Raw genomic sequence first — 15,265 nt, 5'->3', positions numbered from 1 at the left:
GGCCCTGTCCTCTTATCTTGACTGAGAATGGCATATGATTTTGTTTTATCTTATTTTAGAGAGAAACATTTAGATTATATGTCTTTTATCTATGATCTGGTTCCGATTTTTTTTTTTCCCTCAAAAAGACAGTGTTCAGTTCTATTCTTCAGAGCAGAAAATCAGTCTCTTAACAAATCATCCACAAAATGCACTTCGAAATTCTGGAGAAAAAAAAGATGCATTGTGCACAGCCTAGCAACTGTGAATTGATTAATTCTAACCCATGTTTTTTCTCATTAGATCTAAAATCCCACCACGCTAACTGCCCATTATTTTCTGCACTGCTTATTTTCTGCACACCAAATAAAAGGCCTTGACCCTTCAAGGAATAACCCAATTTCTCCAGAGGAAAGATATTATTTGACCAGAATATCCTTTTCCAACAAAATAAGGATCACAACCTTACCATATAAAGCTGTTGAAAACAAGACTAAGTAAGTTCTGAATGTAACCAATTAGAATTTCTACAATATGTGGGTGCTGCTGATCAAATTGTTAAAGGGTTGTGTGCTTGTGGATTAGTTTTTTTTTTTTCTTTTTTCTTCTCAGTTTTGGCTTCAGTATTGTTTTGTTTTGTTTTGCAAGAATGAAAGGGGAAGGGCCTCCTAACCAACCCAACAGATCAGTTCCGGCAAGCCTCGAGGCTCACGGGGTTTATGGTCACTAACTTCACTGAGCCAGGGAGCACAGAAGTTGCTGCCACTGTGCAACTTGGGTTTTCTTTATCCTGCAGTCTTTACCTCAGCAGAACCGCACACCACAGACTCCCTCCAGCTCTTTGTGTGTGGCTCTCTCAGGGTCCAACAAGAGCAAGCTGTGGGTCTGTGAGTGTTTATGTGTGCTTTTATTCACTTCACACTTATTGAAAAGTGTGTATGTGGAGAGGGTGGGGTGTGTGTGTCAAAGAGAGTGAGGAAGAGAAGGAGAGAGAGATCAATTGATTCTGCAGCCTCAGCTCCAGCATCCCTCAGTTGGGAGCTTCCAAAGCCGGGTGATCACTTGGGGTGCATAGCTTGGAGATGCAGTCCCCCTGGAAAATCCTTACGGTGGCGCCTCTATTCTTGCTCCTGTCTCTTCAGTCCTCGGCCTCTCCAGCCAACGATGACCAGTCCAGGCCCAGCCTCTCGAATGCGCACACCTGTGTAGGTATGTAAATAAATATTTTTGTATTTTCTATGTAGACATAACAATGGGATCCAGTACTTTGCTTGCATAATAAATCACATATTTTATTAAATCAAGAATTGTAAGATTCCAGGTAAGGCACCAGTAACCTCACTGACACAGAGAAATGTGGAGTCTAAGAGTAGACATTGACACTACATACATCTATGTGAATAAAAAGCATACTAGTTTAAATTGGGCATAAAACTCTTCCACCTCATTGGTGATTGGAATTTTTTCTTCTTGTATAGGTAACTATTATTTCAGGCTATTTTAATCTGAAATTTTTACTGCTTTTCATGGGCTTTGACCTCATACAAACACATCTGAGTTTGAATCACTGGCCTCCTCCTACCCTTCTCTCCCATTTCCTACTGGCTGTGGAAACCTGGAGCAATGTACTTAACCCTCTCCATGCTTCTGTGTCCTTATTGGTGAACTGAAGTGAGTGAGACCCATCTCATAGGGATACCATGGAAATTGTGACCATGCATGTAAATCTGTGGCATGTGCACACAGTAAGGACTCAACCATCTTAGCTTCCTTCCGTCTCTCAGAGAATCCAGATTTGGCCATCACCTGGAGACGCTGAGCATTGATACGGCTTCTTGGCTTATCTGTTAATGAAGTGTTTTATTTCCAAGAGGTTTTTTTTGTTTGTTTTTTTTGGATGAGAGCAGGAAGTAAGGTAAGATCTTTGATATTCACATTGTAGCTCTCATAACATGGGAATTCTCATAATAGTGGTGGCATTTAGATGGTACAGTCCATGGAGCCACATAGACTCAGAACTCTGAGTAGTAAGTAATTGTTCAATGAGCAGACCTCAAAATACAATCCTAGCTTGAGAAGCCAGGAAAATAACTCTAGGATAAGTCTGATGGCCACATGCTGCAAATGGAAAATCTGGACACAGATTCTGACACTTAGGAATTGTTTCTGGAGACAATATGGAAATATATCTGAATTTGTCCTACTTCCTCAAAATCATGGCCTCAGGTCATTGTACATGTTAGGAGATGCATCTCTACTTCCAAAGTCCTTTTTTTTTTTTTTTTTTTTTCTGAGATGGATTATCGCACTGTCACCTGGGCTGGAGTACAATGGTGCAGTCTCAGCTCACTGCAACCTCTGCCTCCCTGGTTCACACAATTCTCCTGCCTCAGCCTTCGGAGTAGCTGGGATTACAGATGCACACCACCACACCCGGCTAATTTTTTGTATTTTTAGTAGAGATGGGGTTTCCCTATGTTGGCCACACTGGTCTCGAACTCCTGACCTCGTGATCCGCCCCCCTTGGCTCCCAAAGTGCTGGGATTACAGGCATGAGCCACCGCGCCCAGCCTCCAAAGTCTTGTTTTAATTAAGACCCAGATTCCCCAAGACTATTTTCCAGAGACCTGAAGGCAGAGGTGTGTGGTCCTTTGAATCATGCCTGGGAGATCATCCTCCCCCAGTATTTGGTTTCCTTAAATAACTATTTACCACCTTTTCATTTTTCTCAAAACAAAACCCTACTGCCCATCAAATGGAAATACACTTGAGAAAAGCTCAGATGAAATCAGTTTTACTTCTGGGCTCATTGCAAACTAAATGTTTGAGTTTGGGCAAGTTGTCAGGGCTGAGATCCTTGGACCTTCACTTCAGTAAAATGGACAGGAGGTACACATTCCTTTCTCTGCCCTGTTGCCAGTGAGGTCATAGAGGGTAAGAAGGAGGTGTTGGGGAGATTTCAGGATGGGGTTGCTCTGGTTTTTCTATTATTGCTGCATCAAAAATTACAATAATAACCATTTTGTTGTATTATGATTTTATGGGTGAAAAATTTGTTCGAACACTGGCTGGTGATTCTTCTTCTCCATGTAGGAGTGACCGAGGTTAGGAGGTGGTATTCGGATGGTGGATTGATGGATCTGGGACTGACAAAAACAGCTTCACTCACATGTTTGGCACCTTAGGGGTGAGGGAATGGCTAGAGGGTTGGCTCATCTGGGAGTGCCATCAGAGTGCCCACACATGGCTATCTTGGGTAGTAGGCTTTCTTACCTGGCAGCTTAGGAATCCCAGAGAGAATTCCAAAAGACAGGAATTAGAAGCTGCCAATCTTTCAAGTTTTGGGTCTGGAAACAGGCACAGCATTACTTGCCATCTTCCATTGCTCAAAGCATTCACAAGTTCCTCCACCCAGACTCAAAGGGAGGGGGCAGAGACCCTTCATTTTGATGGAGAGGGTCAAGAAATGTGCGGTCATCTCTATCATTCACAGAGGTTCACTTTGGTTGCCCATACAAATTCTCACGGCCCCAAGAGCTTGGAGACTCTGTTGCTGATTAGGTTTGAGGATGATTTAGCATCCATTTTCCCAGCAACTCCCAACTTCTTCTGGTTAACTCTGCCTGGGTGACTTACTCACCTGTTGTCATAATAGCAAGAAAGGTGGGTGCAAGAGGAGTCCAGTCTTGTGATGAACACTTACTGAGCACTGCCTATGTGCTGAGACAGGGGCTGAAGGTGGTCCAACTTGGTGCTTCACTGATTGAAGTTGGCTTTTGGGGGAGACAGGATTAGAAATGTGTGTGCAGGGGAGTTTATTGAGAGGTGCTCTTGGCAAAAAGACCAGCAAGAGAGGAAGGCAGTGGGGTTGGCAGAGAGAAGGCGGGCTGTGCTGCAGCCATAAAAGAAGTCCCACTGAGAGCTCTGGGACTAAAATAGCTCTTCAGAATTGTCCTGAAGTAGGTGCAGGTCTTGGAATTCCCACATCAAACAGTCCCTCGATGTGACCTGACCACAGGGGAGGGCTGTAATTTTGAGACATCTCCCATTGGTGGAGACAGTTCTGGCAAGGGACTCTGATGCTGGCATAATCCTTCAGACCAATGGCTCCAGAAGCTGGGGAGCGAGTGTCTCCTGATAGGGGATCCTGGGGTGTACCTGCTGGAAGGGTTGTATGTGGGAAGCATCTCAGGAAGCAGTGAGGTCCGCTCTCTCGCAGCTGGTGGGAAGAGGAAGAAGTGTGTGGAAGAGAGGAGAAAAGAGAAGGAATTGTTGATTGGAGTTCTTCTAACTCTACATTTGTTGCCAACACCCTAACAACTTTCTGACAAAAAGCAGGGTTACATGACTTCAAACCCTCCAGCAGAAAGGTGGTCCCCAAACATTTCCGTGCACTCAGTTCTCACGTGGCCACTGAATATGCGAGACCCTGCGCTCAGAGCCAGGGATACACAGATGAAGGAGAAGAAGGATTTTTAGAATGTCTGTCTTCAGGAAATTCACTGTCCAGTTTAGAGGAAAACGAAAACCTGGAGCCTTGTAAAGATTCCAGTCCTTTAAAATGAATGTTGAACTGGGCCCTTAGTGCCCTTGATAATACCCTTTCTCTAAAACTCTTTAAACTGCCAATGCCAGAGCCAGCAGAGCACCATGAAGTGCAAGGCAGAGGCTCATAGCTTGGAAGCGGGCACTGCAGACTCCGCTCATAAAGCCACCTGGGGAAGGTGAAGTAATAGCCTCAAAAAGAGTGTTTAAAACTTTAAGATTTTAGGTCGTGTGTGGTGGCTCACGCCTGTAATCCCAGCACTTTGGGATGCTGAGGTGGGCAGATCACGAGGTCAGCAGATTGAGACCCGCCTGGCCAATACGGTGAAACCCTGTCTCTACTAAAAAAAAAAAAAAAATGTAAATATAGATATACAAAAATTAGCAGGACACGGTGGGGCATGCCTGTAGTCCCAGCTACTCAGGGGGCTGAGGCAGAAGAATCGCTTGAACCCAGGAGGCAGAGGTTGCAGTGAGCCAAGATCACATCACCACGCTCCGGCCTGGGCGACAGAGCGAGACTCCATCTCAAAAAACAAAACAAAACAAAACAAAAACTTTAGAATTCTAGAAACATTTCTACCTGAATATTGCTAGTCAAAGAAGGAAGCTTCAGTTATCTCAAAGATTCTGTTGCATTCACCTGCTTGCTGAAAGAACCCAGGCCACAAAAACTTTTCTGAGCAAAAGGTGATTAGGCAGCTGGATTTCTGATCATCCCAACTGAACAAGAATGATTCATCTTTTTTTTTTTTTAATAAAGACAAAGTCCTACTCTATCACCCAGGCTACAGTGCAGTGGTACAATTATAGCACACTGAAGCCTCAACAGCCCAGGCTGTAGTGATCCTCCCACCTCAGCCTCCTGTGTAACTGGGACTACAGGTGCACACCACCATGCCTGCCTAATTGTTTTATTTTTATTTTTGTGGAGACAGGGTCTCATTATGTTGTCCAGGCTGGTCTCAAACTTCTGGGCCCAAGCAATCTGTCTGCCTCAGCCTCCCAAAGTGCTGGGATTATAAGCATGAGCCACCGTGTCCAGCCCTCTTCATTTTTGTTAGTTGTCAGCTGTCTTTTAATTGCCATTCCAACATAAATTCTTACCTTGATCATAAAAGGATATCCTTGCCTTGATTTGTAAGATCATAGTAACCTAAAATATTTATATCACCTTCCCAACACATGGAAGAAGTTCTTCCTTCCTATTTTTCTTCAAGATCAACTGAATTAGTTGGGTTTCATCCATTTTTATGAAGATTATTGTTGAGTAATCAAATTTGCTTCTTACTCATAAAGTTTGTTTTGCTACTGGTCTCCCCAACACTTCTGCGTGGGGGTTGTACCTTCCATCTTTTCTCTGACTTGAATGTGGACTAATTGGAGTGATGCCTGGAGAAAGTCACTACAGCCAAGTGCTCTTCAGCCACACAAATTACATTTGCGAGTTAATAATTATAATAATTGCCAACATTTATTGGACACTGACTGTATGATAAGCCATCTTCCAAAAGATTTATGTGTACTAACCCATTTAATCATTACAATGACCTTATGAAGTCTGTATTATCATTATCCTTGTTTGGTAGGCGAAAAAATAAAGACAGAAATAAGTAACTTGTTCAAGGTTACATAGTTAGTTAAAACTTGGCTTATTCCTCGCTTTAATTATGATTATGTTATTGTTGATGTGATTAAATCAGGGTAAAATATTTTTCCCATATTGTTTTAAATAACAGCTTTATTGAGAAATATAATTCATATATCATAAACTTCACTCTTTTAAAGTGTAAAAGTGGCATTTAGTATATTCATGAGTTGTGCATTGATCACCAATATCTAATTCCAGAACATTTCACTGCTTCCCCCAAAAATCCAATTCTCTTAGCAGTTACTCCCCATTTCCTTCTCTCTATAGCCCTTGGAAATCACCACTCTACTTCCTGTCTCTATGGGCATTTCACATAAATACGGTAATATAAAACATGGCCTTTTGCTACAGGCCTGTTTGACTTAGCATAATGTTTTCAAGGTTCATTCATGTTGTGGCATGTATCAACCCTATTTCTTCTTACAGCTGAATAATATTCCATTGTATGGACATACTTGGTTTTCTTATTTATTCATTGTTGATGGACATTTGAGTTGTTTTCACTTCTTGGTAATTATGAATAATTCTTCTATGAATATTCATGTACAAGATTTTGTGTAGACATGTGTTTTTATTTCTTTTGGGTATATACCTAGGAGTGGAAATTCTAGGGCATGCGGTAATACCATCTTTAACATTTTGAGGAACTGCCAAACTATTTTCCAAGCAGCTGCACCATTTTACATTTCTACCAGCGGTGTATGAAAGTTGTAACTTCTCCACCTTCTTGCCAACACTTAGTTATTCATCATTTTGCTATCGCCATCATAGTAGCTGTGGAGTGAGATCTCATTTTTGGTTTTAATTTGTATTTCCCAAATGATAATGATGTTAGCATCTTTTCATGTGCTTATTGGCCATTTGTATATCTTCTTTGAAAAAAAATTTCTATTCAAATATTTTGCCCCTCTTTAAATTGGGTTTGTCTTTTTATTGTTGAATTGCAAAAATTCTCCATATATTCTAGATACACGTCTTTTTTCAAATATATGATTCACAAATATTTTCTCCCATTCTGTGTTTCCTTCCCCCACTTTCATAATGGTGTCCTTTCACGAACAAAATTTAGTAATTTTGATGGAGTCCAGTGTATCTATTTTTTTCTTTTGTCTCTTGTATTTTTGGTGTCATATCTAAGACCTATATTTTAAAATTGTTGTTGTAGTTATTAGTTTTCTTTTGTCATATGCCTGTTCCTTTGTCTTATTTCCCAGACACCAAGTTCCTCACCACAAATATAGCAACCAGGAGTGAAACTCCTGGGGTTGCAAGTAACAGGAATTAACTTAAACTAGGCTAAGCAAAAAAAAAAAAAAAAAAAAGAAGAGAAAAAGAGGAAATTTGCTTGTGAGAATTACAAGAGTGAATTTTAGAATCAAAAGGAGAAAACAGGCCTACAAATCAAGCTAGGAAACAAAAAATGTTGGCCGCCAGGAACCCAGAGAGTTCTCTCTCCCGGTGCCTCGCCACTGCCTCCATCTCTATCCCTACAGACCAGCTGGTTTAATGCCCTCCACCCTTTGGCTGACTACTGGCTCCCAAAAGCTCTGAGTTCATATGTGGTAGTTCAGCCCGCAGAAGTGTGTTCACCTTCTGGTTACCAATTCCAGCTTCCCAGCAGAGAGAATTTGGGCTAAGTCTTTAGTTCACTGACTAAGGGGTGGGTGGGAGTGGGGAGAGCTCAAAATACAGAGATGGCTGCCAGGCTCATGGCGTGAGGGGATAGCTCTCACTGAAGCAGGGTATTGTTGTGACTGGAGGGATACTCCAAAAGGAGCCCTCACAGAAGTTACTGAGCTATTGAGCCTACAGACCCATCACAAACAACCCCAGCTCCAATGCCAAAGCGTAACCCCGCAGTGGGGAACTAACCAGAAGACCTGAGGACGTGGCCATAAATGTATTCCCAAAGCAGATTGAAGCTGTGGAAAGCCCCAAGATCCCCTTCCCCAGTTTACCATATTTGTTAGCACTGAACAGTATGTCCCATTTGAACACTAAGCAAATGCAGGGTCGACTATGCTTTTTTATTTATTTATTCATTTATTATACTTTAAGTTTTAGGGTACATGTGCATAACGTGCAAGTTTGTTACATATGTATACACGTGCCATGTTGGTGTGCTGCACCCATTAACTCATCATTTAACATTAGGTATATCTCCTAATGCTATCCCTCCCCCCTCCCTCCACCCCACAACAGGCCCCGGTGTGTGATGTTCCCCTTCCTGTGTCCATGTGTTCTCATTGTTCTATTCGCACCTATGATTGAGAACATGCCGTGTTTGGTTTGTTGTCCTTGCGATAGTTTGCTGAGAATGATGGTTTCCAGCCTCATCCATGTCCCTGCAAAGCACATGAACTCATCATTGTTTATGGCTGCATAGTATTCCATGGTGTATATGTGCCACATTTTGTTAATTCAGTCTATCATTGTTGGACATTTGGCTTGGTTCCAAGTCTTTGCTATTGTGAATAGTGCTGCAATAAACATACGTGTGCATGTGTCTTTATAGCAGCATGCTATATAATCCTTTGGATGTATACCCAGTAATGGGATGGCTGGGTCAAATGGTATTTCTAGTTCTAGATCCCTGAGGAATCGCCACGCTGATTTCCACAATGGTTAAACTAGTTTACAGTCCCACCAACAGTGTAAAAGTGTTCCTATTTCTCCACATCCTCTCCAGCACCTGTTGTTTCCTGACTTTTTAATGATCGCCATTCTAACTGGTGTGAGATGGTATCTCATTTTGGTTTTGATTTGCATTTCTCTGATGGTCAGTGATGAGCATTTTTTCATCTGTCTTTTGGCTGCATAAATGTCTTCTTTTGAGAAGTATCTGTTCATATCCTTTGCCCACTTTTTGATGGGGTTGTTTGTTTTTTCTTGTAAATTTGTTTGAGTTCATTGTAGATTCTGGATATTAGCCCTTTGTCAGATGAGTAGGTTGCAAAAATTTTCTCCCATTCTGTAGGTTGCCTGTTCACTCTGATGGTAGTTTCTTTTGCTGTGCAGAAGCTCTTTAGTTTAATTAGATCCCATTTGTCAATTATGGCTTTTGTTGCCATTGCTTTTGGTGTTTTAGACATGAAGTCCTTGCCCACGCCTATATCCTGAATGGTATTGCCTAGGTTTTCTTCTAGGGTTTTTATGGTTTTAGGTCTAACATTTAAGTCTTTAATCCATCTTGAATTAATTTTTGTATAAGGTGTAAGGAAGGGATCTAGTTTCAGCTTTCTACATATGGCTAGCCAGTTTTCCCAGCACCATTTATTAAATAGGGAATCCTTTCCCCATTGCTTGTTTTTGTCAGGTTTGTCAAAGATCAGATAGTTGTAGATATGCGGCATTATTTCTGAGGGCTCTGTTCTGTTCCGTTGGTCTATATCTCTGTTTTGGTACCAGTACCATGCTGTTTTGGTTACTGTAGCCTTGTAGTACAGTTTGAAGTCAGGCAGCGTGATGCCTCCAGCTTTGTTCTTTTGGCTTAGGATTGACTTGGCAATGTGGGCTCTCTTTTGGTTCCGTATGAACTTTAAAGTGGTTTTTTCCAATTCTGTGAAGAAAGTCATTGGTAGCTTGATGGGGATGACATTGAATCTATAAATTACCTTGGGCAGTATGGTCATTTTCATGATACTGATTCTTCCTATCCATGAGCATGGAATGTTCTTCCATTTGTTTGTATCCTCTTTTATTTCATTGAGCAGTGGTTTGTAGTTCTCCCTGAAGAGGTCCTTCACGTCCCTTGTAAGTTGTATTCCTAGGTATTTTATGCTCTTTGAAGCAATTGTGAATGGGAGTTCACTCATGATTTGGCTCTCTGTCTGTTATTGGTGTATAAGAATGCTTGTGATTTTTGCACATTGATTTTGTATCCTGAGACTTTGCTGAAGTTGCCCATCAGCTTAAGGAGATTTTGGGCTGAGATGATGGGGTTTTCTAGATATTCAATCATGTCATCTGCAAACAGGGACAATTTGACTTCCTCTTTTCCTAATTGAATGCCCTTTATTTCCTTCTCCTGCCTGATTGCACTGGCCAGAACTTCCAACACTATGTTGAATAGTAGTGGTGAGAGAGGGCATCCCTGTCTTATGCCCATTTTCAAAGGGAATGCTTCCAGTTTTTGCCCATTCAGTATGAAATTGGCTGTGGGTTTGTCATAGATAGCTCTTATTATTTTGAGATACATCCCATCAATACCTAATTTATTGAGAGATTTTAGCATGAAGGGTTGTTGAATTTTGTCAAAGGCCTTTTCTGCATCTATTGAGATAATCATGTGGTTTTTGTCATCAGTTATGTTTATATGCTGGATTACATTTATTGATTTGCATATGTAGAACCAGCCTTGCATCCCAGGGATGAAGCCCACTTGATCATGGTGGATAAGCTTTTTGATGTGAGGCTGGATTTGGTTTGCCAGTATTTTATTGAGGATTTTTGCATCGATGTTCATCAGGGATATTGGTCTAAAATTCTCTTTTTTGGTTGTGTCTCTGCCAGGCTTTGGTATCAGGATGATGCTGGCCTCATAAAATGAGTTAGGGAGGATTCCGTCTTTTTCTACTCATTGGAATAGTTTCAGAAGGAATGGTACTAGTTCCTCCTTGTACCTCTGGTAGAATTCGGCTGTGAATCCATCTGGTCCTGGACTTTTTTTGGTTGGTAAGCTATTAATTATTGCCTCAATTTCAGAGCCTGTTATTGGTCTATTCAGATATTCAACTTCTTCCTGGTTTAGTCTTGGGAGAGTGTATGTGTCGAGGAATTTATCCATTTCTTCTAGCTTTTCTAGTTTATTTGCGTAGAGCTGTTTATAGCATTCTCTGATGGTAGTTTGTATTTCTGTGGGATCGGTGGTGATATCCCCTTTATCATTTTTTATTGCATGTATTTGATTCTTCCCTCTTTTCTTCTTTATTAGTCTTACTAGCGGTCTATCAATTTTGTTGATCTTTTCAAAAAACCAGCTCCAGGATTCATTGATTTTTTGAAGGGTTTTTTGTGTCTCTATTTCCTTCAGTTCTGCTCCGATCTTAGTTATTTCTTGCCTTCTGCTAGCTTTTGAATGTGTTTGCTCTTGCTTCTCTAGTTGTTTTAATTGTGATGTTAGGGTGTCAATTTTAGATCTTTCCTGCTTTCTCTTGTGGGCATTTAGTGCTATAAATTTCCCTCTACACGCTGCTTTGAATGTGTCCCAGAGATTCTGGTATGTTGTGTCTTTGTTCTCGTTGGTTTCAAAGAATATCTTTATTTCTGCCTTAATTATGTTATGTACCCAGTAGTCATTCAGGAGCAGGTTGTTCAGTTTCCATGTTTGAGCAGTTTTGAGTGAGTTTCTTAATCCTGAGTTCTAGTTTGATTGCACTGTGGTCTGAGAGACAGTTTGTTATAATTTATGTTCTTTTACATTTGCTGAGGAGTGCTTTACTTCCAACTATGTGGTCAATTTTGGAATAGGTGTGGTGTGGTGCTGAAAAGAAAGTATATTCTGTTGATTTGGGATGGAGAGTTCTGTAGATGTCAATTAGGTCAGCTTGGTGCAGAGCTGAGTTCAATTCCTAGATATCCTTGTTAACTTTCTGTCTCGTTGATCTGTCTAATGTTGACAGTGGGGTGTTAAAGTCTCCCATTATTATTGTGTGGGAGTCTAAGTCTCTTTGTAGGTCTCTAAGGACTTGCTTTATGAATCTGGGTGCTCCTGTATTGGGTGCATATATATTTAGGATAGTTAGCTCTTCTTGTTGAATTGATCCCTTTACCATTATGTAATGGCCTTCTTTGTCTCTTGATCTTTGTTGGTTTAAAGTCTGTTTTATCAGAGACTAGGATTGCAACCCCTGCCTTTTTTTGTTTTCCATTTGCTTGGTAGATCTTCCTCCATCCCTTTATTTTGAGCCTATGTGTGTCTCTGCATGTGAGATTGGTTTCCTGAATACAGCACACTGATGGATCTTGACTCTTTATCCAATTTGCCAGTCTGTGTCTTTTAATTGGAGCATTTAGCCCATTTACATTTAAGGTTAATACTGTTATGTGTGAATTTGATCCTGTCATTATGATGTTAGCTGGTTATTTTGCTCGTTAGTTGATGCAGTTTCTTCCTAGCCTCGATGCTCTTTACAATTTGGCATGTTTTTGCAGTGGCTGGTACCAGTTGTTCCTTTCCATGTTTAGTGCTTCCTTCAGGAGCTCTTTTAGGGCAGGCCTGGTGGTGACGAAATCTGTCAGCATTTGCTTATCTGTAAAGTATTTTATTTCTCCTTCACTTCTGAAGCTTTGTTTGTCTAGATATGAAATTCTGGGCTGAAAATTCTTTTCTTTAAGAATGTTAAATATTGGCCCCCACTCTCTTCTGGCTTGTAGAGTTTCTGCTGAGAGATCCGCTGTTAGTCTGTTGGGCTTCCCTTTGTGGGTAACCCAGGGGTCGACTATGCTTGAACAGGCTGTGCCTCTTTCTGCCACTTTTCAAATGTTGCAGAATCAATAATAAGACATGTTCATTTTTGCAAAACATTTCTTTACATGGGTGATTTAGGGGGAAAATAATCCTTGTGTTTCTAAGTCATTGACATTTAAATTAATTCACTGAATGCTCGTTTTTTTTAAAGCACTATTTGGTACTCAGGAAGCTTTTTAAAAGCTTAAGAAAAAACCTGACTTTTTCCCTTACTCACATTTGGTTAATTATAAAATGCCTTCAGTGTCAGGTTATAATCCCCTCTCCACACCCGCATACCACACACAGAGTGGTCCAAGATGACTTCATAGTTTGATTGATAACACAGAGGTGGCCGCATAATTTCAAGCCAATGTGAGCAATAAAATAACAGTGTCACTGACAAGAATAGGAAGGATTTAGACAGAGCCAACAGAAGGTTGAAAATTTATTATCACAACTTAGACACACAGAAATTTCACTCTTTCTATTTCTCTGTAACTAAACGCTTGTTCATAAGACATTGTTTCTGCTGATAGCAGAAAACATTTCATCTTGCCATTTATGTGGTTAAATTGAGTCTCCTTTGGTAACTAGCTTTTCCTCTTCCTTCCCTCCTCTGTGAGGGTTGATCTGAGTTCTCCAGGAGGACTTACCCGTCACTCTGATGTTCATGGTTCTCAGCCTTTGGAGGTGGTCTCTGTCCTCAGCCCTAAGAGCACCAGCAAGTGAAGTTTCAGGGTTGGTGGGGTTCATGGTCTTGGCTTAGCCACGCAATCTAGACATTGGCCCTGCATCTGACCCACCACACATTCCACCCTCATGGGCCAGGCAGATCTTCGAGGTCTAGCTGGACCACCCTCATTCTCTGGACACAGCTACTGCCCTCTGCACGTGCCCTTTACCATGGCGGTTCCCATACACTCTCTCCTCTCCATAATCTCCTACCTTTATTTTTAAATTATCATTGCATTTAACCCCAACTTTAGCACAAATGGTAGGTTTCTGATCATCTGAATTTTTCACCACCTGTCTGCCTCTCTCTTTCCTGGATTGCTCTGAGGTGGAAACCTGAAGAGAAAGACCACAGGGACACTCTGAGAAGGGCCTGTGACTTTGGGGAAAGGTCACACAGTGAGCAATACCGAAAGAATCCATGATGACAGCATGCTGTGCTTCAGGAACAAAGGAAGTAATTTTTTTTTTGTAAATATATTAATAATGTAGGTAAGAATACAGAATATTTTAAAATTTGTTATGGAAAAGGGAAAAAAGAAGAAGTTGTAAAGCATTGAGCAGAGTAAAATCCCCATTAAGTTATAATGTGCCCACCTCTCTATTGACAGAGCTATTTTCCTAGACAGAATGAATGCCAAAATAGTCATAGTGATTACATGGCTGTCTCTAAATGAAGACATTACTAGTGATTTATATTTCCTTCTCAGTAATTTTCTGAATTTTCCACACTTTCTATAATGTGCTTGTGGAAGCAGTAGTAAGGCATGGGGTTAAGACCTGCAGAGTGTGGGGCTCTCAGATTTGAATCCTGGTTCTGCCACTCTGTACAAATGTGACGTTGGGGACATAGCTTCACCCTCGGCACCACTTCACTCCCCTCATCTGCAAAATGAGAATTACACAGGGTGATGTGAACAGCCTGTCACTTAGAACTGTGCTTGGTACATAGCAAGGACACAAAAGGGTTGTGATTATCTATTCTTTTGGAAATCAAGAAAGAAATGCATAGAAACTGCGCTCCAGAAGTCGTGAAATTAAACCTATTGTAAGGCAAAAAGTCCTGAGTAACTGAATAATTTCATGGCAACCTGTATCTTAAGTAAACAGAAATTCTCAAATCTTGGGTGTTTCAAAGGAAGATTAATTTATAAAGAAAGATTGCACAGTGTATTAGCTTTCTATTGCTCTGTGATAAATTGCCACACACTTATCAGCTTAAATCAACACAAATTTATTACCTCACAGTTTCTGCACATCAGAAGCCTGGACATAACATAATTGAGTTCCCTGCTCAGAGTTTTACAAGGCTGAAGTCAAAATGTTGGCCAGGGCTTCAGTCTGATTTGAGACTGTGGTCCTCTTGCAAGTTCACTGGTTGTTGGCAGAATACGGTTCCTCGCATTTGCCAGACTGAACTCCCATTTGCTTCCCAGCCATCAGTTAGGGATCACTCTCAATAACTAGAGTCTGCCCCTCTTCCTAGGGAGTGAGTAGCATAGCTATTTCTTTCTTTCAAAACCAGCTAGAGAAAACTCTACATTTAAAGGGTTCCCTGAATATGCCTGGCCCATCTAGGAAAATCTTGATTACCCCAAAATAAACTGATTGGAGTCCTTAATTACATATGCAGAATCCTTTTGTCATTGCCATGTAACAGAATATAACCGTGGAAGTGATATCCAGTCATTTTCACAGGTTCTGCCCTTATTCAGAATAGGGAATTAAGTAAGATGTGTTCATCAGGAGGCAGAAATATTATAATTCTACCTACCACACATAGAAATGCTTTTAAAAGACCAAAAAGAGCCTTCAAACTTAACACCCAGATAATATCACAAGAGAGAATTTATGTGACTTAGTTCCAAAGTGATTCACCAAATAGACATGAATACATAATGGAAATC

General features: G+C 40.9%; 1 protein-coding gene across 4 annotated transcripts in view; it reads left to right on the top strand.

The window, feature by feature from the left end:
- Nucleotides 1-650: 650 nt before the first annotated feature.
- Nucleotides 651-15,265, top strand: part of AOAH (acyloxyacyl hydrolase) — a 225,827-nt gene continuing 211,212 nt past the window's right edge. For 2 of the 4 annotated variants that reach the window (XM_003318259.6, XM_519044.8), the window contains exon 1: nt 658-1,188. In XM_003318259.6, the coding sequence (XP_003318307.3) occupies nt 1,062-1,188 (127 nt within the window). In that variant the 5' untranslated portion in view covers nt 658-1,061. Of the gene's footprint in view, nt 1,189-15,265 lie in introns of all 4 variants that reach the window. The other 2 variants (XM_054655549.2, XM_003318258.6) reach the window with 2 other exon arrangements.

Source organism: Pan troglodytes, chromosome 6 (assembly GCF_028858775.2).
Source record: "Pan troglodytes isolate AG18354 chromosome 6, NHGRI_mPanTro3-v2.0_pri, whole genome shotgun sequence".
NCBI classification, from domain to species: domain Eukaryota; kingdom Metazoa; phylum Chordata; class Mammalia; order Primates; family Hominidae; genus Pan; species Pan troglodytes.
Note: the sequence above shows the minus strand (reverse complement) of the source record. Positions and strands in the feature narration are given on the sequence as shown.